Raw genomic sequence first — 24,831 nt, 5'->3', positions numbered from 1 at the left:
AATGGTGGACTGTCAGATATTTGATTACAATATTGAAGTGCGTTGTATTTTAAGTGTTGAAACGAGGGGAGAATGTGGACAATAAACATAAGAATATTTTCAAGAAAGGGTCTAGCAATATATATTGAAACTTTACAATTTATTTTGGATAACTGCTTTATATTTCTGTCAGTAGTATAATATTTTTTGCATATGGACCTTGAGTTATGAAATACAAAATATTTATTTGCAAGAAGCTATTTTCCTTTGAATAGGACAATGCACCTTTGAAAGGAAGATTTAACTAAATTGAAAAAGGTACCGTAACTTTAGATGGTTTTCTGTTGGGGTAGAAGGAAAGGAAAGTAAGGCTTGTTTCATTGGAGGAAGCAGGCGGCCTATGGCAGGCAGAGCTGGGCTTGGCTAAGTTTACACTAATAGTGGAATTTTTCCCCTTATGGAGTGAAGAATGAGAGAGAGAGAGCAGGCAGAGTTCTAGCTCACAGCTTGCTTCCATTAGATGATCCAGGGTTTCGATGAATAGACGCTGAAGGCCAGTGGGCTAAGCAGAGAGGTAAGGAAGGATCAATGAGTGATATTTTCTGTCATTAGTCTTTTGCTGAAAAGTATATTAAAATACATTGAGATTGCATGGTTTTTTTCCCCTTGTTGAGGAACGTTTGTAGCTTAGCAGAGATGAGAGTTCTAAGCTTTGCTGCCTAATAGTTCAGATTTCCTGTTTTTTAAGGGTTTGGAAAGTATTAGGTACAGCTGGTTTGTTTTCCAGTGTTGGACAGGAAAGTTCTTTAGTAGATGAGGAATTTGGAGTGTGATATCAGCAGGTCTGACTGTATAGTGCTTTCAGCATGAGCTTCTGACACCTCTTATGGGTTTACCAATCATTAAAATGTATCTAAAATGTGTGTTTGTATAAATAAATGTGAAAGAGGTTCGGTCCTGATAATTAATTTATACTTCACAATGCTGTGTTTATATAATGGTCTAGGAAAGGAAAAAAAATTGTTTACCCCACTGTCTCAAATCCTCCCCCCCCCTCCCAAAGGAATCATTCAGCACAGAGCTCTGCACTGTGCACAGGATTATTGCCTTGTGTTCTATAACAGTTTCTCTTGTTTTCTCCAAAGAAGCTAAGAATATTGTTTTTAACATTTGGTTAAGCTAGTCCTTTTTTTAGTTTAACGGTTCATAACTGCACATATTTATTGGAAGCAAACTTACTGTACAGTATGAAGTTGGTTTGTGTAATTCAGCAACTGGAACAGTTGTTTTTTTCCACTTTCCATCAGAAATTCAAAAAAGGATGCCCAGCTGTATAAATAACCTCGTTTTCGGATAGTAATGTTAGCCTAGATGTTGAAAAGAAACAGCTCTATGAGGGGATTCCTTATTCACGTTTGTACATGTAGCAGCAAATTATATTGAGCATATTTCACTACAGCCATGCTTTACTGCAACATCAGATGTGGCAATACTATTTAGGAGGCAATAATTATTTTATGTAGTTACTGTATCAATTGGACACCATTTATGGTAATATAAATATTGAGATCTCAGCACAGTATTCAATAAAAAATAAATAATTTTGTTGTGGAAAGTGACTAAAGAGAAGATCAGTGTACACTCTTTTCCTACACTCATTAGTAGGTATAACATGGTTTCTTCTTTCCACATATTTAAAGGTTAAATAATCAGCAGTATTCTGAAGTTCATAACTATAAACAGAGCAAATTCAGATGGATGGGGTGGCATTTAATTATGGAAAATTGGAAGATACCGGGTATAACAGTTTTTTTTGTTGAAGTACTGACTCATTCCTGCAGCTACATTCAAGATGTTTGTGTAGTTTGACAGTAGAATCTTAAATGTGGATGTTAACCTTTTGAGTTTCAATGCAATTAATTTGTTCAATTTCAATTAGATGTCTCCTAAAGAGCACTCAGATCATCTATCCATATAAAAGCATTAAATGTGTAGTTTTTGAAATACTTTTTAATAACTAGGTTTCAGGGTTACATTTTTAATAGATCTTTCATTCAACAAGTTTCTGTACATTTGTTCAAACCTAAATGAGAAATCGGGATTTACAGTATTCTGAGATATCTATTTTTTTTCCGCAGAAAAAGGAGAGGGAGGTCTAAATGCGGACGATGACAAGGACTCATTGGCCCCCTACTATTTGGAGACCCCTTATGGTTATCAGTTAGACCTGGATTTTCTGAAGTATGTGGATGACATTGAGAGGGGGAACACCTTAAAGAAACTAAACATCCAGAGGAAACCCAAAGTGGCAAAGCCTGTGGCAACACCCCGGAGTGGTGGCGGACAGACCAGTGGGTGGACATCCACCGAGTCGCTGTCGTCTTCCAACAGCGATGAATGTAAACAGTCCCCCTTGCTTCCTACAAGAAACCAACCAAACTCCCCCCAAGTGAGGACAGCTGTGCTACATGAGGCCTCCCCAGCATTCCTGAGTGTCCCTGAGGGCAAGCTGCTGCCACCGCCTTCCCCCAGGTTGCCCAGGCACAACTTGCATGTGGAGAAAACCCTCATGGAAACACGAAGACGGCTGGAGCAGGAGAGGCTGCTCATGCAGCCCCCATCCAGTGAGGCCCGCCGGCCAAGACTTGCCAGTTTTGGTGGGATGGGATCAACCAGTTCTCTCTCCTCTTTCACGGGATCTAGCGGACAAAATCAGATCTCTCCTAACTCTCACCAGCTCGTGCACAATGGCCACCAAGCCAATGGAGAGTATAATCCCTACTTCACCTCCTCCATGGGCAGCTCCATCCGCCACAGTCCCATGAGTTCAGGAATGACCACTCCTGTCACCAACATCAGCCCCATGCACTTGCAACAAATTCGAGAGCAAATGGTGGTAGCCTTAAAGAGGCTGAAAGAGCTGGAAGAGCAAGTGAAGACTATCCCAGTTCTGCAAGTCAAGATCTCTGTGCTACAGGAGGAGAAGAGGCAGCTGGCCGCGCAAATCAATAACCAAAAATCCACCAGTCAAAGCATAGGCTATGGCTTCCGAAAACGATCTTATAGTGCAGGCAATGCGCAGCAGTTTGATCAGCTCTCCCAGTTGAAAAAGGGATCAGAGCTGCACATAAATTCTGAGGATGAACTCGAGAACATGGAGCATAGCTCCCAAAGAATAGAGGAGTTCAGGCAGTTGACAGCTGAAATGCAAGCATTGGAGAGGAAAATACAGGACAATAATTATGACACACAGTTTAACTTAACCCAAAAGGCAGAACAGAAGCAGAACGCAAAAGAGCAGAAATCTATTGCAGTTGGTGCTGATGAGAACATGAACGATGTTGTAATTTATCGCAAATCTTCCAAACAGTACAGGGATGTAGCTGTGGAGACGGAGGTGGAGACGAGAAGCACAGGGGTTGGTGTAACGGAAGCTTTGCTAGGTGTGTCAACAGAGGCAGAAACGGAAATAGAAATGCAACATCAGGCCATTGACGCTCTCAAGGACAAAATCTACAGACTAGAAGTGCAGTTGAAGGAAACAACTCATGAAATGGAAATGGGCAAATTGAAGCTAGAGCTTCAGGCAGCAGGATCAAGAAAGAAAGCCGATAAGGGGTCAATGGCAAGGCCAGCAGTCTACAGCACCTCAGTGGAGGCAAAGGTACAGATGCAAAGCCAGGCTGTGGGAAATCATGTGGATGTTGCTGATGCCTGCACAGGGCAAGATTCTCAGGCATCTGCAACTGGAGTTTCCTGTAGCCCGGAACTACGACATGTTGCTGTAGGTCCAGAATTGCCTATGAACTGTTGGACTGTCCAGGAAAGGGTTCAAACCCAAGATAAGTGTACTGGCAGGTGTGTTGAGATGTGTAGCAAGAATGTGGGGGTAGAATTGAGTGTTTATGAAACAGGAGTTAACACGGAAGAAATTGTGGGTAATTTAGACCTTTATAAAACTCGACTTGAAATGGCTAAGAAGTTTAGATCGGTTGGATGTGGAGAATGTTCAGTGAACGTGACAGTTTGTCCTGAGAAAGACTTGGTGTCTTTTGGCACAAATACAGATTTTGTCAATATGGTGGAGTCGGGTATTATGGCTGTACGTCATACTACTTCTCAGTACACAAATACAGCAGTAGATACCGTAAGCACATCTACCAACACAGAAACAGCAGTTTTTATGGATACCTGCACGAACACCACATTGAAAACTCAAGATAAACAAACTAATACAGTACCGACTGAAACTAGAACGGTTGCCGTGGGTGATGGTAGGGTCAAAGAAGTGCAGATGACTGTCAAGACGCGCTCTGTGGGAGTTGGTACCACAGTGAGAAGCGAATCTGAACTGGAAAAGCCTTCGGTTGTGAAGACCAAAGACTGTGGTGTTGGGCAGGCCGGCATACATGAGAACTTTTTAGTGGGTTTGAAAACAAGAACCATTTCTTGTGGTCCTTCTCATCAAATAACAGATTCTGCCAAAACCAGAAGCATTGGAGTAGGGGATGAGAGCATATCAGAAGCAGGGCAAATTCAGCAGTCCCAGCTAGGAACAGCTGCTGGTTTGGACCATTATATTGAACAAGTACAAAAGCTTCTGCAAGAACAGCAGATGCTTCTGGCTGAGAACTACAGTGAACTTGCAGATGCCTTTGGCCAGCCTCATTCCCAGATTGGTTCTCTCAACTCCCAGCTAATGAACACCTTATCATCCATAAACTCCGTCATGAAATATTCAAGCACAGAGGAGCTCAGAACCATGGAGATCTTTAAGCTCTGTCCAGATTCTGCAAGTGCCATTACAGGTATGTAAGAATTTTATTGTTAATTGGTATTGTAAAATTTGACTAAATCATACTTGGATTGCAGTATACAGTAAACCATGGGCAGCTTTTAAATCCATACTATAATTTAGGTGTCTAGACTATACAACCTTAATTTCCAGTGTGGAATCTTTGTTATACCTCTAATGCATTTTATATATATATATGTAATTCTTTCAGTGCATCTTTTGCCTCAGCAGAGTGTGTAGCTGCTTGTATAAAGTTACAACTTGCTCAGAGATAATTGTTCAAGATCATTTTGCAACTTCTATCATCATACTGTCAATTTTTCCTATTTTTTTTAACAAGTCCCATTATGGGTGTTTACTTTCTGATGAAATGATTGATGAAATGGTTGTTAAACCTGAAAGTTTAACTAAAGAAATAAAGGGAATTCTTATTCACAGTGTGTTACAAGGGATAATAATGTTACAGTATGTTTATCACCTGAAAACACTAAAAGGGTTCTGCACTGTTTTTGAAAAGTGCAATCATTCTCTTGTAAATAAAGTTAAGTATTACTTAGCTTTAATGCATTATTAAAAGGAAAGTTGTAAAAATGATCAAATTAAATAATATAAGGAGCAGAAAGCATTTGAGTGAATCAGACAGAAATAGTTCTACCAAGATTAAACCATAGAGTGTCCAAAGCAGTCTGCAGACTAATTTCCTCCATGGGAGTTTGTTAGTCTGAACATTTTCTGCATGCCACATGCTGCTTTGCACTAACATTAGAGACCAATCTTATTTTCATGTCAACCCTTCCAATTGTGGAATTTGATTTACTTTTTTGGATTCCACAGGATAGAGCTGGAGTTGATCAGAACCACATAACAGAGTCAAGAATCTGAATTATATTTCCTTTTTCTGCTCACAACAATATGGCCTTAATCTGCCCCCTTACATTGCACTGTAAAGGATTTTACAATGCAGTAGCAGAAACAAAATCAAAGTATGATCAGCATTAATGACTTAAGTCAATATAACTAAAAAAAGATATTTTGCATCATTGTAGTGCAAAAAGTAGTCACGTCTGCCACTGTTTTTAATCCTGATTGCTACTGTTGCTTTCATGCTGCTGATTATATTTATAAGGTCAGTTTGGTTTGAAATGAAACTTTCAAATGGATTTCTATTTTAGATATTACTTTTCCAGACAGTTGCTTTCTCTTCACCTGATGCTTTATGTAGTAGTTTGATTTTTTTAAGATGTGATTTAATTATGAATCTTTGATGTTAAACTTCCACCTTTATTTGTTTGGATTTTTATTACTGGCTTTGTTCCTTTTGAAAGTCAGTTATTAATGCCAGAATTAATTTAAGATGTGTTAAAATAAAAAGCAAATTGCAAAGGAGTTGGTTCCTTAAATAAAAAAGTGTTTGATGATTAAGAAAAGGCTATGAATCCGTGATAATTTAGACATTATACAGTATTCTGTAATCTTGTTTCCACTGTTCTATTTTTTACCAAGTCCTGTTCGTGTCCCTGTCTCGGGAGTACAAGGGAGTTAATGTTGTTGTTTCTTTTAAAAAGTAAAGCTTGATAAGATCTGACAGGTCTAAGTTATCTCTGACCCTGAAAAATGCAGCAGTATTTTGGAAAATGACCAACAATTACCTCATGTCTTTTACATACCAGAAGCTAGGACTAAATGCTTAGATGTTTTGCTGGTGGGGAGCTTGTGATATTGATTCATAAATCTTACATGAAGTGTAATTTTCTTTGTGTTGTACATCATTTATGTTCATATAGAAAACAAGGCAGTGGAAAATAGGAAATATGTACATCGCTTCAGTACTGTTATATTAGGAAAATATTAATTTAATCTTAAACAAGGTTAGAATTGCATTTCCTAATGACTTTGAGCTAGCAACAAGCTCAGGTAAATAAGAGAATGCAGAAAAGGTACAAAGTGTATGAACTGATAAACAGGGGTTAAGATCTCCTTACAGACGGAGAGGTCTTTGAACTTTCGGCATCCTGTAATCCCCCCCATGTTTTCTGAAGTCTCAGCAGATTGTGAAATATTCCTGGTCGTTATGTAATCAATGAGATTAAATACATTCACCTGTGCACTAGCAGTTCCTCAGCTAATTGCATAAGTCTGTAATTAATGGGCTAAAAATGACAAAACACAGCACACTTTTTGCATAGAACATTTACCTTAAGCCTTCGTTACATAATTTGTTAAACCTTTATCCACAGAAGTAAATGCAAGATGAACAGAAGAGCAGGTACCAGGTGTTAACACTATTCAGAACAAAAATTCTGAATCATGTCCAACAGGGTAAAAGAAGTGACATTACCCTCCTTGAAATTGAGACAGTGTAGAATTTGCCCTCGGCAGAAGACCTTGCCATTGCCTGAGTCAGTGAACAACCATGAGCGAAATGCCAACAGAGACAGAGAAAAACTGATCATTTACTTTGGCCAGCTACAGTAAAGTATATTATAGCAATTCTTAATTTTGAGAGAAAGTGGGACAGATTTTCTTGTGCAAAATACACCTATCCAACCTTCAGGTTTAATAACTTAATTAACTTATTTCGCTGATGTGAAAAGCTCTGCAGTAGCAGTTTCACTGCTTGGCTGAAAATTGCCAATTCGTCTTCGGATGCACACCTTCTCATTAAAAGCTTGACAGTATGTACCCATAGCTGATTAAGAGTTTGGTCACATTGTAAATGTAAAAAGTGCTTGATGACACGCTATGTGGTAGCCTCTTCTCTATAAACCAGATCAAACCACTGTGCACTACTGCACCACAAAGTGTAAACAACAGACGTAGTCATATCAAGTTAGATATATATGTACTGCATACATCTTTTTATGAATATTCTTTCTGTGAAAATTCTGTACCACAAAACGTGAATTATTACCCACATTTTAAACAACAAAAGCCAACTTCAAAACTATGAAAAAGCGATACAATTTAATAGAGTTTACCATATTATAATGGGGCAGCATTTGTGTTTAATTGTATGTGCTTAAGCTAGTGTAGCTAGTGTGTTCACATTGCTGGCTTGCAGTGGTGGAGCCCTGGGTTTAATTCCAGACCTGGGGCGCAGTCTGTGTGGAGTTTGTAAGTTCTCCCCATGTTTGTAGGGGGTTTTCTCCAGATGGTCCAGTTCCCTCCCATAGTCCAAAAATGTACTGGTTGGGTTAAATGGATTCTTTTAAAATTGGCCCTGGGTGTGACTGTGTAAGTGTCTGTATATCTTCCCTGCAATTGACTCATCCAGGGTGTACCCCACATTCCACCTGTTGCTTGCTGGAATAGGCCCTGGCTTCCCTGTGACCCTGAATTGGAAGAAATAGTTGGAAAATGGATGGATGTATTATAAAGTCTTTACTATCCTATTCTTCTATGCTTCTGATATGAGGGTGAAGGCAAACTGAAGTAGAATGCATAAACTTAACCTCATATATTATGGTGGTTCATAAGTGGTTAACCATTTGCTCTACCAAATGCTCTTGACTGTCTGTGAAGTTTTATTTGCACTTTCTAATCTGTTTTATAGAAAAGTCAAGTAAAAATGTTTAAATTATACCTTGGGAAATTTCTATAGAATCCTGACACAAAACCAGTCATCTTCCAGATTTCAACCTTTTTCTTAACATCTGGCCAAGCAGTGTTTTGGTCTATGTAGTGAAATAAAGAACTAGCATATAATGAAAGGAGGAAACAGGGTGATTTTCTTTGCATTGATGTGCCTGCTATTAATAACAGGTCAAGAAGCCTGTATACCCAGCTTTCAGGTGGCTAGAACCTGTTTCTTTCATTGTCTGATATACCAGTCTCAGTTTTCCCCTCTCAAAAAAAAGTATTACAGTTGTGAAAAGGTAATGATCTTTTGCCATTTCAGTGAAACCATCAAATGTCTTTCTTAAAATAATCCCCGGAGTAAAAGTCAAGCCTTGTTTAGTTTTCTGTATAGTATAATCTCTTCTTTTGTGGGCATATGTTCTAACCTATCACAGTAAATCAAGGTTAGCAGCAAAATATTCGTTTTAGTATGCAGGCAAGCATGCTATACTGATTTGCTTCTTCTGAACTTTATATGGACATTATCAATGACCCAGTTATCTGTTTTTTTTACTGGAAAAACAGGTACTCCTTTTGTTGTCTACATTAAATTCATTAAATCGTGTTATCTTAAATAATGTCTCATATGCATACGTTTGTGAACCCTTATGTTCAGTAACTGGTGCCATCTCCTTGAGCAGCAATGACTTCATCTAGATGTTTCCTGTAACTGTTTATAAGTCTCTCACTTTGGCTTTTGACAATATGTACACATAGCTGATTAAGTGAATTTCGGCCCCCCTTTTCCATTGTAGGGCCACTTCAAGTTGGTGATATTTGATGGTTTCTTTGCATGAACAGCTTGCTCCAGGTCCTGCCATAACATTTCTTTCATAGATCCACTTGTAGGTTTACGATCATCGTCTGGCTACATTATGGTTCAGACGACATGGATGGCCTGACATTCTATTAAAAATGTGCTGATACAACACTGAATTCATGGCTCCATCAATGATGGCAAACTGTCTGGTTTCTGCAGCCCCTAAACATGGGAAACCCACCACCATATTTGACAGTCAGGGTGAGGTTCTTCTGTTGGAAGGCAGTGTTTGGTTTTCTCCACACAAAAAGGTTTCTCATTGTCTTGTGGGATTGTTAAGAGACTTCAGTTTTTCTTTTCCTGAACATTTTATCCACAATTAATGGAAAGAAGTGACACGACCCATTACAATGAAATATCTGTTCACTTTAATAGATCTACTTGAATTGTTTAGGTTCTGCTCTTCTTATTGTTCTGGTACAGATGCTGGTCAGTCATCGAATGTCAGTGGTGCCTGTACAGGTGTGAACTCTACAGCCCATTCAGACATTCGGACACAGGAGAGTGAGGCCCAACTGAGGGAACCATTACCATCTTCTGCTACTATAGACGGGCTGTCCAAGGACTCCACCTCCTCTGCACTGAGGCAAAGCAGGACTTCTCAGATGACCCTGATGGATCAACAGATGTCTTCTGCATTACATGGTAATGTTGCTGTTATTAATGGATGCTTAGCCCAATCATGCTAAAATGAACACCTCCTGAAATAGAGGAACTTTCTATTTTTTCTATTGTACTGTAATTCTGTACTCATGGTTTAAATATCTTCCCTATGCACACGAAGGCTTTTTCCAGGGTGACTTTAATAATTTCAGGTTAGAAGCAGAGTCTGAATCTTAGCTCTAAAAGTTATCCTCTTTAATGCCTTTTGACACCGGCTGTTTTTCAAATGTCCATCTGTATCACTGGAGAAAATGAGGAGAACATAAAGGAATATCTGTTTGTTTTCTTAAGAAATCTATTAATAGAAATGTAAATGTAAATATCCTGCATCTATAGGCAGTTTCTAGTTTTCTCCATAAGAACAGCTTTTGTCGTATGTGGGTTATTAAGATTAGATGTTTTGGCAACTGTTACTCTTTATTGAGCTCAATGCAAGGCTGTGGTTGAAATATATGAGGTGGAGACTCTTCTTTGGTTTGCTGTTTGACTTTGAATGGCCTGTATTTAAAATTTTTAAGACACCATAGGTCTGGGAGGGATGCCATTCCTAAAAAAAGTATGGCCTTTGGAATAAACAGGGTTTCATTGAATAATAGTTTTGTGCTTAAAAATTAAGATGTTTAAAGGACACTCAAATTAAAATATTGTTGTATTTTAATTTATTCTCTAGGCAAATTAATATTTAGTTGTATCGCATAAAGGAACCCAAACATGGAAAGATTTAGAAAGGAATAGACCGTCTTGGCCTAGTGTAACAGTGAGTAATAGGAAAAACAAACGGATGATGTGGGTAGTGCCATTTCCCTTCCTTCACAGTTGTTTCTTTGTCACATATTTTTTATACAGTATTGATGGTTCAGTCTTTCGTTTTGAACACCGCACATTCACCCTAAAGACTTCCTTAAACTCAGGAAGTGCCTCAGTCTAATGAATTGCAAATAAAAAAAAACAAGGCTCAAGAAGCCAAATGTTTTTACTTTGCTTTTTGTATGCTTATACTCTTTATACATGTGACGATGCATTATTCATATATTTCCTTTTAGTATAATGTGGTTGAAGAAGAGGGCGTTTTCTGCACTTTTAAAATGATTACCCACAAACAGTCTAGATTGGCAGATCTTCAAAACACACCTCTGGTATATAAATTAGCCTTTTATATGAGCATCAACACAATGGGAAAACTAAATCAGTTGATATATTGCTTGTGCCCACTTTGTATTTTATTTTGTATTCTATACAATGTTATCTGTATGTTACAACTATTGATAGTTACACGATCATTGCTATTTTGCTAATCATGCCAATATCTCTTGAAATAAGTGTTATGCACTGTTACCTTCATCAGCACAGTTTTGTAAAAACTTAGCTATTTAGTTTGTTTTTAATTCTAGAGATTTTGGGCATTAGTTTAGTTGATGCTGGTCCTAACATCTGGATTAAACCCGTGAAACTAGGAGGTTTCAGTTTGTTTGCAGGAAGGTAACAATCTTGTGACTTAAATTGTGACTGCAGATAAGTAAGATCCTGCATTAGAATATTTTAACTGCATAACGCCATATTTACTGAGCATTAAAAAAAACATAACTTACAACTGACATTCACAAAGATATTAGGAAATTGATAATTGGGTGCTCAGAGATTTTACTGAACAGCCATGGCAGCATGGGTAAATTCAGACTGCCGATTTAACATTTATTTCCTTTTTTGTATTTAGTGCTTATTACTGAACTTGGTCTCAATGTCATGCTTTACAGGACAGTCTTGTAGTTCCAATACTCTGAAGTCCATTATGAAAAAGAAAGATGGTAGGCAAGGATCTAACAGCACAAAGAAAAACCTGCAATTTGTGGGTGTCAACGGAGGGTAAGTGTCAATTTGCAACCAGAAAGCAATTCCTGTAAGAACTGGCAGAAGAATTTGTTACAAATGTCTGACTCTAAAAGTTTTTAAAAGTTGTATTGTTCTAAGGAAGAGAGCTATGAACTGAAAAGTTTTTGATTATTTTATTTTTTGTTCTAATGTAACACTAATTTTAAATCAGTACACATTTTGAGACAGACTATCAGAAGAATGATAGATTGTGACATAGGCATGGTGTGTTATTTTCTGTTATGTACAACAATTGCATCAGTATTAGATTTCTATGGTGGCTTTAGTATTTTCTCCTCCCTGAAGTGTAATTGAATGTTGGGTGACTTTGTGTGTTCTTGACACTGAGGACATTTGAGATAAATTTTGAAGTTTATCATCATGATGTTAATTCCTGTTAAGATTAATATATTTAAAAATCCTCACCCTTGTTTGAAGATTGGACAGTTCTCACGAGTAACAGATATCTCTGGTCTTTTCCCCTGTAATGTTGGGTTACTGTCCAGTTACGAGACAACATCAAGCGATGAGTCAAGCTCGGAGGAGAGCAGCACTTCGGAGTCTGAGGATGAGTGTGAGGGGAATGAGTATCCCAGTGAGGAAGCAACCAGGAGTGGAGAAGGGCACGGCAAGAAGCCTAGAGAGTTCTGTAATGAAGGAGCGATGGAAGTCAAAAGAGAGTGCGAAGAAAGAGAAGCAGAAAAGGTAGAAATCCGGGAGAGGTAAGTTTTGTTTTTTTTCTCAAAAGTGTGAAACCCTCTAAAGTAAAGGGCAAAATGGATAATTTCTAAAAACATACTGTAATAACTAGTTATTTTAAAGCATATACGATTTCTGTTCTTTGCGAGACTGAACATATTTTGCTTATTTGGAAAGTTCAGTGGAAGGAATTAAATATGCAACACAATCCTTATATTTAGCCTCAAGTAAGCAAAACATGGTGCAGGTGTTGCCAGTGCTTCGTGAGTTACAAAAGCACTGAAAAAGTATTTTTATCCATAAGCATTACAAGACCCTGCTATAAATATACATTTAAAACCATTAAAAATCGACTACATGCAGTTTCAGTGAGACTGGTGGTTTCGGTTGCAGAAGAGTTTGGGGAAATTGAACTCCAACATTTGGAAGAGTTTGGAGAAACTGAACAGTTGCCAATTCCATCTCCCCCCGTGACATTAGACACATAGATCTGTGACATTATCAAACAGGGACACTGTGATTGAATAGTGTTGGAGAACCACAAGGAGTACTAAGTATGCAAAACTGATACATCACCATCACCAAGATTTTCTGCTTGGTGTATGGGCTTTACAGATTCAACATGGCATGAAGTGAATTCCAACAGAAGCTCTGACCATACATGCCACATGCACCAAATGGATGAGTTAAGCAGGCTGAACTGAGCCTAGAGGCCTTGTGTTTGCTATCCCTAAATTTTCCTAATTTTCTTTTTCATCTTTTCATTCAGTTTATATGTGTTTATATTAAGTAATTTTCTGTGAATAACCTATTGACAATTTAGCTCTTTTGTTGTAGGTTCACAATTGATACTGAGAGATTTATGTTTTGTTGTACAAAAGTAGCTTTTTATCTTTTTGGATGAACAAAAGATGTTGATGTTAATGACAAACACCTGTCAGAGTTATAAGGATTTGATTGATAATTGTGACAGAGTGCCTACTAAGAAACTTCGCATTGGCTATTCATGTATAGTTTTTCCTTGAGTTGCTGTGATAGGCTTCTTGCAGATTCTTATCACTATAAATTAAAGATCGCTAAATGACAATTATTCTTTTTCACCCTAACACAACCATAGAAATAACTGTCAAGTTTGCTAAAATAATATAAAATAATAAAACAAAAGGAGGCTTTAAAGTAAATTGTGTGCACTGATAATGTAATTTATTACTGTGTCTATGGTGGTAAAGTTTTTTCATAACAGTGTACACTGGTAATATTTTTTATTATTTCAGATTTTTGGATTTTTTAAAAATAAATGACATCATTTTTACACTTAAAGCAGTCTCATAAGTCTCCAGTGAACCTCTTTAGAACTAAAAAAAAACATTGGCAGTTCTGTATCATGTTCTTTTTCTGCTTACTGTTTTATTTGACATACTAGTTATTAAATTCCTGCTAAAGGGTTTTTGCACATTCTGTACATTTTAGCAAAACAACCTAGCAACATGGCAGAAGAATGATCTCTTTTCTCTTGGCCTCAGGTATGAGTTGAGTGAGAAAATGCTGTCGGCATGCACTGTGCTTAGAAACCACCTGAATGACTCCAAGGCTCTTACAAGCAAGGAAGTGGTAAGGGTCAAAACTGATCATAAAGCTTTATTTAACTAAATATTTGCATATTTTCTGTTTCTTTCTTAGACCACGTATGAGCTATACAGTTTTGGTGCTGGTCTAACATTGGAAACCATACAACATATTTTATCACTGAGCTGTAGTTACTGTTGTAAAATAAATATTTCTTTGAAATATGGGTGGGTAGTGGATGTTAATAGTTGGTTTCCTTTGATAGTTATCTGTCAGGTTGTACATTCATAAATTTATTTTGAAAAGGTTTCAGTAGCACTTATTTGCTCCCTTTTAATGACCCTTTATAAACCTTATTAATCAAGTGCATCTCTCAGTATGCAAATAAAGAGCAATGATAAACCCAGTCCTTAACGGAGTGGAAAATACTCTCATTGACAAATGGTGCCAAATTAAAGTGCTGGTTTCTGGCCAAAGATTCCAGACTTGCCCAGCTGTGTGTTGGCAAGAGCAACAGATCATGTAGGGTTTGGATGAAAAACAGGTTTAAATTTTTGTGGCTCATATTCTGGTTGGCTGTAAGTTTTTCACTCCCCTTTGGCCAGTGAAACTGAATATAAGAAATGTTGGAATTTTTTTTTTTTTATTGATGTGCAGGATGGAATTAATTCATTACAAAAAAAGAAATGTGGTTAGTCTTCACAATAAAAACATACAAACAGGAAATCTGCAAAGAGAAAATGTTCAGAGAATTTAAAGTTTTTACCAAATGTCGCTTTATAATTTCAGCTGGATTCATTTAGTTATAAAAAAAAAGTGGAGCCAATTTTGCACAGGAAACATTGACTTTTAAAGCTGCCCTGAAGTGACTTCTTGTGAATTACTGTAATTGCTGTTACTGAAATAAGGATTTTTTTCTGGCCTCCTTCACAGAGAGCTTGTCTGAACACCATTCAACATGAGTGGTTCCGGATTTCCAGTCAGAAGTCGGCACTCCCAGCTATGGTGGAAGACTACCTCTCTGCTTTCAGGGAGGTGTCTCCTGCAGTACTGCGGCACATCGTCAACATGGCAGATGGAAATGGCAACACAGCCCTTCATTACAGCGTGTCTCACTCCAACTTCGAGATTGTGAAGCGGCTTTTAGATGCAGGCATGTTTAGTCTTTCCACTACATTAAAGCTTGCATCTGAAGAAAATGACATTCTACATTGTCTAGATAGTTGTTGTTTTTTTTTTACCGCAGTTACAAAATAGCTTATAGCCTTGAACATTTAACAACCTCAGAATGAAGATATGTACGTTGTTGTGACTAGTAGGCTTGACGGCTTGACGATACCATTGGTCATTTCTGAGAATGTGAGCGTTTGCTTAGAATCTGTACATTTTGCTAATTTGTTTGAAACCTCTGAGATTGTATAATAGTGGATCTCAATGTATTGACTGAGTGAGTTTGTGGTTTGCTATAGGTCCTCCATCTCCAGCAGTTAAACTTTTTAAAAAAGAGCATATTACTCTCAGCCTTTGGGTTTTCCATGGTGCTAATGAATTCACATTTGAGTTTGGTCTTAATCATTACTAACTCAGCTTTAAGAATATTTAAGCTTAGCTTCCCAGTCTGCAAAGTCTTGGGTCTTTTTACATTAGGTTTTTTACTTGTAAAACATCTGGAAAAAAATTAACAAAACAAGTTTGCATATTATCATAAATTAGTTTTTTTTAAGTCTCCACATAACTTTTCATTACAATTCAGTTCTTGTCATTTTGACAAACTCACTCTAAAGTTATGTCAAGTACGTGCAACATGGGATTTGACAAAGTGCAGAAACCCCTGAAAGAACAGCTCATTGTCTGAAGGCTTTGTCGTCCTGGTATTGTCTGATACTCACAGCACTAAAACACCAGTCCATTGTGATGGAGTTCATCTCGTAATGAATATTGTCACACATGTCCCTCGCAATTCATTTGTGGGGAAAAGCAATTGAAGTAGTGTTTTGATGTAAGTTTTTCTTCAACATTCCTTACTCAATCCTTTGTGTCACAATAACACTCCTTTCCTTTCTTTCCTTTCTCCTTGACAAGTGTGGCTTTCACAATGAACTGATTTTATTTTGTTTTGTTGCAGATGTCTGTAATGTAAATCAGCAGAACAAGGCAGGCTATACTCCTATCATGCTAGCTGCCCTTGCAGCTGTGGAAGCAGAGAAAGACATGCAAATAGTGGAAGAGCTCTTCGGTAAAGGGGATGTGAATGCTAAGGCCAGCCAGGTCTGTATGTAATTAATACAGTAGTCATGGGAATATTTTTGGTCTGAACATGAAGACATATGTTCACCACACACTGTTTAATCTCAGCATATGGTGTTATTTGTTTTCCATCTGGAAAAGATGAAAACATTTAAATAAAAGAAGGGGAAAACTAATTTGGTACAGTTCTTAAGCATACATATATATGTGGTGATCATACATGTTTTACGAACAAGAGCAGGCTTCAGTCTGTCTAGCCCTTGTGGTTTTTAGTAGCTAATGGACATTAGAATTTCATCCAGGCATTTCTTGAAAGTCACCACAAAACTTTGGTGACACTTGGAACTTGACTGACATTTGCATACCAAAATTCTTTCAGTTGTGTCCAGTATCTAATGATGTTACGTTCAACAGCATTGATGGATTTACTAAATTAGTCAAATAGCATGTGGTCCTTTTCCCATGAGTAAATATATAGTCTTGGTGTTTCCATTATGATCACCTCTTTTTAAAAATGAGGATATGCACAGCATTTACATAATTGTTTTTCCATCCCTAATTATCTTCTGACTACAGCATTGTCAAAGTGCACGTTTGTTTCATTATTAATGCTTAGCAGGGTATCTGTAATTACATAATTGTTTTGTTTTTTTTCCAAATTGTCAAGAGCAGTAGTAAAGCCATTATCTATTAATTTGCAGAGACAGACAACTTTGTCACTCAGGTCTGTCTCAGTTAAGGCTGTTGGGTGAAGTTCAGAGCACAGAGGGTTTACTTTTTATTTCTGTTTCCAGCCTTGTTGAATCATGCACTCACACAAATACTGACACCTTTCATTACCAGCCGTTTCAAGTTTAGGAAAAAGTTTTTCGTTTACCATACTTATTTGACCCTGATGTGAAGTGTATAGTGTTCCAGAAATTATTAGAAGTATATTGTGCATGCCCTTTGTCTCAAAGAAATTTTAACAATGCACTGGATTGCGTGTTCAACAGATACTGTTGCCAAACAAGTATAGATTAAATGTAGTTCAGGTGGGTAGCTGCATCAGCATGCATAGGCTGCAAAGGAACAAGTAATAGGTTTATTCCATGCTGAAAAGAGAAGAAAGAAAACACAACGTTTCGGCCTTCTTCGGGTATAGATTAAATGTATTTATTCCCCTGAAGACGTTGGTGAAAAACATTATTGGAGCTGACATTTCAATGTACTGACACAAGTGTAAATTTATTTTCACATCATTCCCTTATCAATTTCCTGAAACTCAGCTCTCCGGCAACAAAAAAGCATGGTTACTCTTTTTCGTTATAAAGACCTTTTGGACAGCTATACCGTATTTCTATTTAGTGTTAAGTAAAAAAAAAACACAAATCCCAATTTTTTATTAAAAAAACTGCTCTTCTGAATGGCAGGCTGGGCAGACTGGATTAATGTTAGCAGTGAGTCACGGGCGGATGGACATGGTGAAAGCTCTGTTGGCGTGCAGGGCTGATGTCAACATCCAGGACGACGAGGGCTCCACTGCCCTGATGTGCGCCAGTGAACATGGCCACGTGGAGATTGTGAAACTGCTGCTGGCCCAGCCGGGCTGCGATGCCACATTAACCGATGGGGTAAGTCACCACAGGATCTCCTTGCAGAAGCTCTTAGCCAACCTGTGTTAAAGAGTTCACCGTGATGCACGGTTCCACCTGTGGCGGCGTTTTGGATTGTTGAGCTCCTAATAAACTATAGAGGCCTGATTAAAATGTGTTTGGGGTTACAACTTTCTCGGGTTTAAACTTGAATGGAGATGGAGGAATACTGGCCTATCTGTTATTTGAAGCCAAGTAAATGAACAAACAATCCTTAGTCTTTATAAATTTTGCAGTTCTCTGTCACACTGCCATTGTCATAATTAAATTATTAATATCTAATTTTTTACAGGGTGCAAAAACGTGGTTATTATCTCTGTGTTTAAAACACAGAACTTACATTATAGCCTTCTTGGTAACTATTGGTTAATATCTGTCTATTTCTGGCAAAGTTTTTAGAATGCTGAAATGCCTTTTAGTCATGAGATCATTTATGTGCAGATTCACTCTGCAAACCCATTTCTGTCTGAGTTGAATGCATGCTATTAAAACAACTCTTGTTAAGGCCACTAATGGTTTGTTGATGACTACTGGTTTGTTTTATCAGTTCTTGTCCTGTGGGATCTCACTGCTGCCTATGTATATGATAATGTATGATAATGCTGATCATACTATCTGGCTTACTTTATATTACTGGAACTGCTTTTTCTTGTTTAAATCTTATCTAACTGATGGAAAATGTTCAAACTTAGCATTCATCCTGCCAAAAATGATAACAGCTGATGTTCTTCAGGGTTCTATTTCTGGTTCAGTGCTTTTAATTTTAATTTTCAAATTACATTTGTCAGGTTTAACTTCTACGCTGATGACACCCTTGTTTAGGTTTGCATGAAATGTCTTATGTTGTTTATTTGATACTAAAAAAATAGATGCAACAGTTTTGACTTTTGACTTATACTGATTGGCTTTCCTTATACATTTCACAACTGTGTCCATGTTAGTCTGACTGTTAAAAATATTGGAATTAACCTAAGTATTAAGGTCAGGAATCTCAGTGTCATCTTTGGCCCAAGCCTTGTGTTTTGATTTCAGGTTTACTCTTTTTCATCTTCGTCGTATATCTGTTCTGTCCTAGTTAGAGGCAGATAATTAAGGTCTGGTTGTGAATCAAAAACGTGCACTTGCAGGGACTAGAATTTCTGGTGTATGGTGCAGAGTCAAGTGAAACTATGATTTCCTAATTTCCCCGTAACTAAACCTGGTGCTTTTTATGTTTGAATTTTTTTAATTGTTTACATTTGGTGGTGTTTGCTGGTTCACATTAAATTTTAAGAATACTGGATAAGAAATATTTTTGTAAGGCTGTAAATGTTCTGCATGGTGAGTAACTGGAGAAGGATTATATTTTTTTCAGCTTGGGAAATAAGTGCTGATGTTTGTTTCTTTCCCCATTCAGGATGAGAGCACTGCATTGTCAATTGCCCTGGAGGCTGGACACAAGGACATCGCGGTTCTCCTTTATGCCCATGTGAATTTTTCCAAAGCCCAGTCACCAGTATGTAGATGTTGCTTGTAAGATCTTGACATGTTGTAATTTGCCTTTCACACACTTAACCATGTGCATTTATTAATATATTTTTATATATTTGTTTTACATTAAAAAGCTTGAGGTGTTCATGTTGTATGCACATATCTGTAATCTATAACATCACAATAATGTCAATAATCAGCTAGAGTCAAATAGCAGTCTTAGATCAGTGTTGTTGGGAGAAACTGTGCTTGAGGGATTATTCTGATATAGCATTATTATAAAGAGATGTGAAGATCCTTGCATTTTCCACTCAATGAAAAACGGAATTGATGTGGATATTGGAATAATATTGCAATTTATTATTGCAAGAAAATAAATATAGCTCTCCTATAGCTCAATGTTCAGCCACATGTACCAGTTTTCTTAGTGTCAATCAGTTTGTGTTAGAAATAACTGAGTAAAATAGTTCAGTACTATTAGTACGTACAGTAAATGGCTACTTTTATTATAAGTTTAATAAGCATTTTTTTCCCTTGAATCTCATTCCCCATTTCTGCCTGTTGTAGCTGCCCCTTTTTGGGCCCTTAATGTTTGTTATACATTTTCCCTGCCAACATCAATTACTCCAGTACATAATAGCACTTGCAGTAGCAGATCAGCTCTTAAGCAGTAACACCCAGAGAGGGGCTGTAATCCTAAGAATAAGGCAGAGTCTTGTGGTCACTGCTAGCATTGTAGAAATGGCAGATACTGTTGGTCAGCAAGTTAATTCATTCTGATTTCTTTGCTGTATAAGCTATATAAATGGGTACTCTCCAGGTCATCACTGTACATGTGATTTCTCTATTAACAGATCAACAGATTGCTTTATCTGTTTCAATAAAGCATTTAAAATTAAAAAGTCGCCTAGAAAACAATGGATATGTTATTTCTCCACAGGGGACGCCCCGACTTGGAAGGAAGACGTCTCCCAGCCCAACCCGAAGAAGCATGTTTGATTAATGTTTCACACAGCTCCATCTTTCTCCCTACTCCCTAAGCTGCTATTGGTGTTTGTTAACCTGGACAGATACTGAATGTAAAAACCTTGTGCCTGAGCTCACCAGCAAATATCAGCAATAATACAGAAGAAAAAATGTTTATCTATGTATGCATAAATAATACAATAAAGAGCAAATAAACTGGAAGATGTTATTCAACAGAAATCAGTGTCTTATACCTGGTACTTCTGAATATTCAAAAACGTCACCTTAAACTTTGACACTACTGTAACATGTGGTTTAGTATGTGCCTGTTCATCTAATCTGCAGTTAACACTTTCTAGATTTGTCTTGACTTTCTGATTCAAGGTTGTGTGCCAGAGCAGGATCTTCGATTTTTGAGCATGTCATGTTCTGAAATGTCATGTTTTATGTTTGAAATGTTGATTTTCACAGTCTGTCTGCATTCAGTCTTAAATGACTGTTGTCTTCATTTACAAACACAGAGATCTTTAAAGTCCCTTTGCAGTAACATCAAGAAAAAAACAGATTAAGAAATGGATTAGAAGCATTGGCATTTAACCACATCTCTTTATATGTATTTTAATATATCATAGAATGAACATGAAGTATAACTTTATATTAAGCTCATTTGTATCTTATTTAAAATCACAGTATTTTGATGTTCATATACCCTATAAGCATTACATGAAGTTAAATATTTGTTAGCAATTTATAGTTTTTAATTCATGCAATTATTGTATGTCATTGTACATATGTTTTATAGAGCAGTTACAATCCCTTGGGTTATGTACAATTATACCAGTATCCGTTCTTATCAAATTTAAGGTACTCTTATCTGGTATTTAAACATTTGAAGTGCCTTAAACTTTTGCCATATAACAAAATAAACTGCTTGCAGATAATGTGGGAGCTTTACTCCATATCATTCAAATGCAGAAGAGACTTAATGGCTCGTGGCTTAAAGTACTATATTCTCATCACCTTTCTATATTGTACTTAAAAATACTTATTGGATTTGTGCCACAGAATTATAATTCACTGCTTCTATTTGCTGATATTAATCTACGTATGTATTTTACCTTTCAAATAACAGATATTTTAATTCCCAATGAATATATTTTATTTGTCGCCTCATTGTTGGAAATTCTCTTCTGTTCTTCTCCTTTCTGTATAGTGGACCGTTGTATCGCTATTTTACGGAGAGTGATTCCTTTAAAGTGTTTGCAGAAAATAATGCAAGATTATTTCTTATAGTACAGTACATTTGATCTCAAATGGAGACTGTAAACACTTGTATTTATCAAAGCCTTCAGTGTTGTTATTGTACAGCTTATGTTCTTTATTAAGTTGTATTACAAATGTGCAAATAAATGCATTTTAAATTCCTGCGTCATGTCCTCCGATTTCTGAATAATGTTTTAATTAATGATACCATGTAATCTTGATTTCTGTATTCGTTTTCTAAAAATAATGGGAGTGACAGCTACAAGCAGTGAGGGATTTAAGTTTGATGCTCAATTGGCTTGTGCTCAGTTTACATTTACATTTATATTTATTGAGTTTGTACTTTTTTTTTCTGTATTTACACTCTTGACACAATATGATGTTCTTTAGACATGAACCACCCTGTCCTGAGTAGTGGGAATTGGTCACCAGTATTTACACACAGTCCCTGCTATAGGTCACCCCACTATACGTTGTTTCACACTGACGTGGCTGATCAATAGAGGAGCTTCACGTAAACATTCCTCACACTTGCATCATTTTTCAAGACACCAAAAGCCACCAGTGTAGAAATTTTAAAAAAACGAAGAGCCAAATCTTAACATACAATTCTTCCGTCTTGTAGACAGTGCTGTTGCACGTGATATAGTTTATGCTCCAACATTTCGAGTTGAGTTCTTCAAAACACACACTGACTCAATTAGTGGTGAGAACCATGTTTTTAAATGTATGAACGGTGTGTGGGGAAAAAAATCTTCTCTGTAGAAGTGAATGAGTTGGATGCCAGTTTCAATTAGACCACCGTTTGAAAGAATTTGGTGACACAAACTATATTTGTTTTTTATGAGTTTATAGGTACAGTAAGCGTATATACCTTTGTCTGAATTGTGTCTTGAGAATGTATCTCAAACATTATTCCTTACAGATATTAATTGCCCTTTCCAAGTCATTTCAGTACAAGTTGCATTATTTCGGAATCTAACCTGGACTTAAACAGGATAAACAGGAACCTCTGTACTGGTACATGGTTACTGTACCTACAAGCAAAACACACACTTAGTCTAACTTATGATAAACCTAGCTTTATTCCATTAATTCCATTCATTATCCCAATTTAAAACTTATGCTCTTACAGACCCGAACCCGCCATATTTACATTCATTATATTATAGGTTGCAGTATCATGATCTGTACTAATCCCAATTTTCTCAAAGACCATAAAGTAGCAGCCTTTCCCTCTATTATGCTTTTAAGGAGAAGAAATCTTATTATGGATATGTTATTGTACTGTACTGTATATTGTGTTCTGGTGCATCACTGATGGCAACAGCAGACCTGGCTCATGTCAATGCAGTCCTCCAGAATTTGCAGGCAATGGTTGACATGTTAAAAATATCTGCCAGCTCCACCCTTACTCTCAAGAAACATGAAACAAGTGGGTAGACATTAGATGTTATGTTTTCTGAGAAGAATGCTGTCTGATCCTAAGTGTTAGAAAATCTAGACTTCCTGTTTGGGATAAACCATAGAACATTTCTCTACTTGCCCCTTACAGCCTAGCATACCTGTGCACTAATCTGTTTAACAATTGCATGTACAAAGTATGCAACACTGTATTGGCAGTTCCAGATAACACTGGCATCCTATACTGTACACACTGTCAGAAGAATGCAGTGAAATTGGTTATTTAGAATGAACAGAACATTACACTGAAAAGGTAAAAAATATAAATGATATAGAGTAATTCTTCTTTTAGCCTCAAGGTGCAAAGCAGCTTTGATAAACATTTTTGCAAGTCCATTTCTTCTATTAAGCTGTGATTTCATTTCAGTGCTGAGAAGTGTGGTACAGCATTGGAACTTGGCAAGTTTATGTCTAGCTCTGTAGTGTATTTGTCCCACAGATATAGAACCAGGCTTCATTTTTTGGGGGGTTCCAGACCTTAAATAAAACGACGTATAATATTGTAAAGCCGCCTTTTGATATATGTCTACTATTTATAGTAGTATTAGAATTTTGACAAGATGAAGACTGTTTTCACTATCATCCACTTGCTATAAACATATTAACCTGCAAACATGTAAAAGATAGATGTTTCAAAGCTTAGCTTGTTGCATTATTATATGCAGCTTTCAATCTTGTGTTGTGTCTTCCCTTGCTCTTAGACAAACTCCATACTACATTTTTCTGGTTGTATATCATGCTATTATATATACCTGAACATGTGCCAAGGTCTTCTGCACAGAGCAATTATTTAAAGATCATAATATGTGCTGACTCTTGTGCTATTGTTCTTTGCCTTTTATTAGACATTACACCATTTGGCACCTAGTTTAAAAATTCTGTGCTGTTTTTATTGTAGCCCCTTAGGGCTAGTGAAGTATTACTTAATTGGAACCCATACTGTATACTAATTTAAGGCCATGGTTGCATTTATATCTCTGCAACAGCTGTGGAAACACTGCCATCTTGTGTCACCTGGAAGAGCAGTCTTATTTTTCCACAGCGTATAAGCTCAATTCCCTATTCCACCTGATCTAGGTTGCTCTGGTATATTTTCATTATTTCACTGGCATTTCACAGACTATTGTCTGTCATTACATGAATGCCCAATCATAAGATTTATAAAGTAGTTGAAAGACAATCATTCCTGGTAAGAGTTGTACCATCCAAAAGATTATGACAGACACACAAGGCCAAAGGATCCAATGAATAGCAAAATAACATTTTTAAACTTTGGTTTATACATTTCAAATTTCAAAGACTGTTCTTGGCCTGGAGATATTAATCAACACTGTGACTAATCTCCCAGCTATAAGATGCAAAATCAGGATTTGTTGATGAGTTTTTGTTTGGCACAAGTTCTTGCTTCTATTAAAAACAACCCCATATTTAGGTACTGGGTTGAAATGGGAAATTCCTTTAATCTATTCACATTTTTAAATCTAGGCTTATAGTATGTTAGACTTCCCCTGGAAATTCCTACATGGTATAGATGCATATGTATATATACTGTATGTTATAGAACAGTGGGATACTTTTTTAAAATTAGATATAGTTAATTAAGTTAGATTGCTGAAGGAAAAGAAAACACTCATTTTATGTGAGAACAATACTGTAATTAAGTGAAAACAACAAAAACACCAATCTGCCAATCACAATGTCTCAACTCCTAATTACTAATTCATCAATGTGAACTTGTTACAGACATTGTGATTTGGGAATACTGCTGTTGGGCACTC

The 24,831-nt window shown here is 36.9% G+C and overlaps 1 protein-coding gene across 6 annotated transcripts in view; it reads left to right on the top strand.

Annotated features, from left to right (window-relative positions):
- The window catches only part of kank1a (KN motif and ankyrin repeat domains 1a), a 79,107-nt gene extending 57,356 nt beyond the window's left edge, over positions 1–21,751 (top strand). For all 6 annotated transcript variants that reach the window (XM_015340137.2, XM_069187021.1, XM_015340139.2 and 3 more), the window contains exons 3-12: positions 2,118–4,787; positions 9,636–9,857; positions 11,630–11,738; positions 12,251–12,466; positions 13,967–14,054; positions 14,943–15,162; positions 16,135–16,277; positions 17,669–17,869; positions 19,287–19,385; positions 20,301–21,751. In XM_015340137.2, the coding sequence (XP_015195623.2) occupies positions 2,118–4,787; positions 9,636–9,857; positions 11,630–11,738; positions 12,251–12,466; positions 13,967–14,054; positions 14,943–15,162; positions 16,135–16,277; positions 17,669–17,869; positions 19,287–19,385; positions 20,301–20,363 (4,031 nt within the window). In that variant the 3' untranslated portion in view covers positions 20,364–21,751. The remainder of the gene's footprint in view (positions 1–2,117; positions 4,788–9,635; positions 9,858–11,629; positions 11,739–12,250; positions 12,467–13,966; positions 14,055–14,942; positions 15,163–16,134; positions 16,278–17,668; positions 17,870–19,286; positions 19,386–20,300) is intronic.
- Positions 21,752–24,831: the final 3,080 nt, after the last annotated feature.

Source organism: Lepisosteus oculatus, chromosome 3 (genome assembly GCF_040954835.1).
Source record: "Lepisosteus oculatus isolate fLepOcu1 chromosome 3, fLepOcu1.hap2, whole genome shotgun sequence".
Lineage (NCBI taxonomy): Eukaryota > Metazoa > Chordata > Actinopteri > Semionotiformes > Lepisosteidae > Lepisosteus > Lepisosteus oculatus.
The sequence above is the reverse complement of the archived record's forward strand: the minus strand, read 5'-3'. Positions and strand labels throughout refer to the sequence as shown.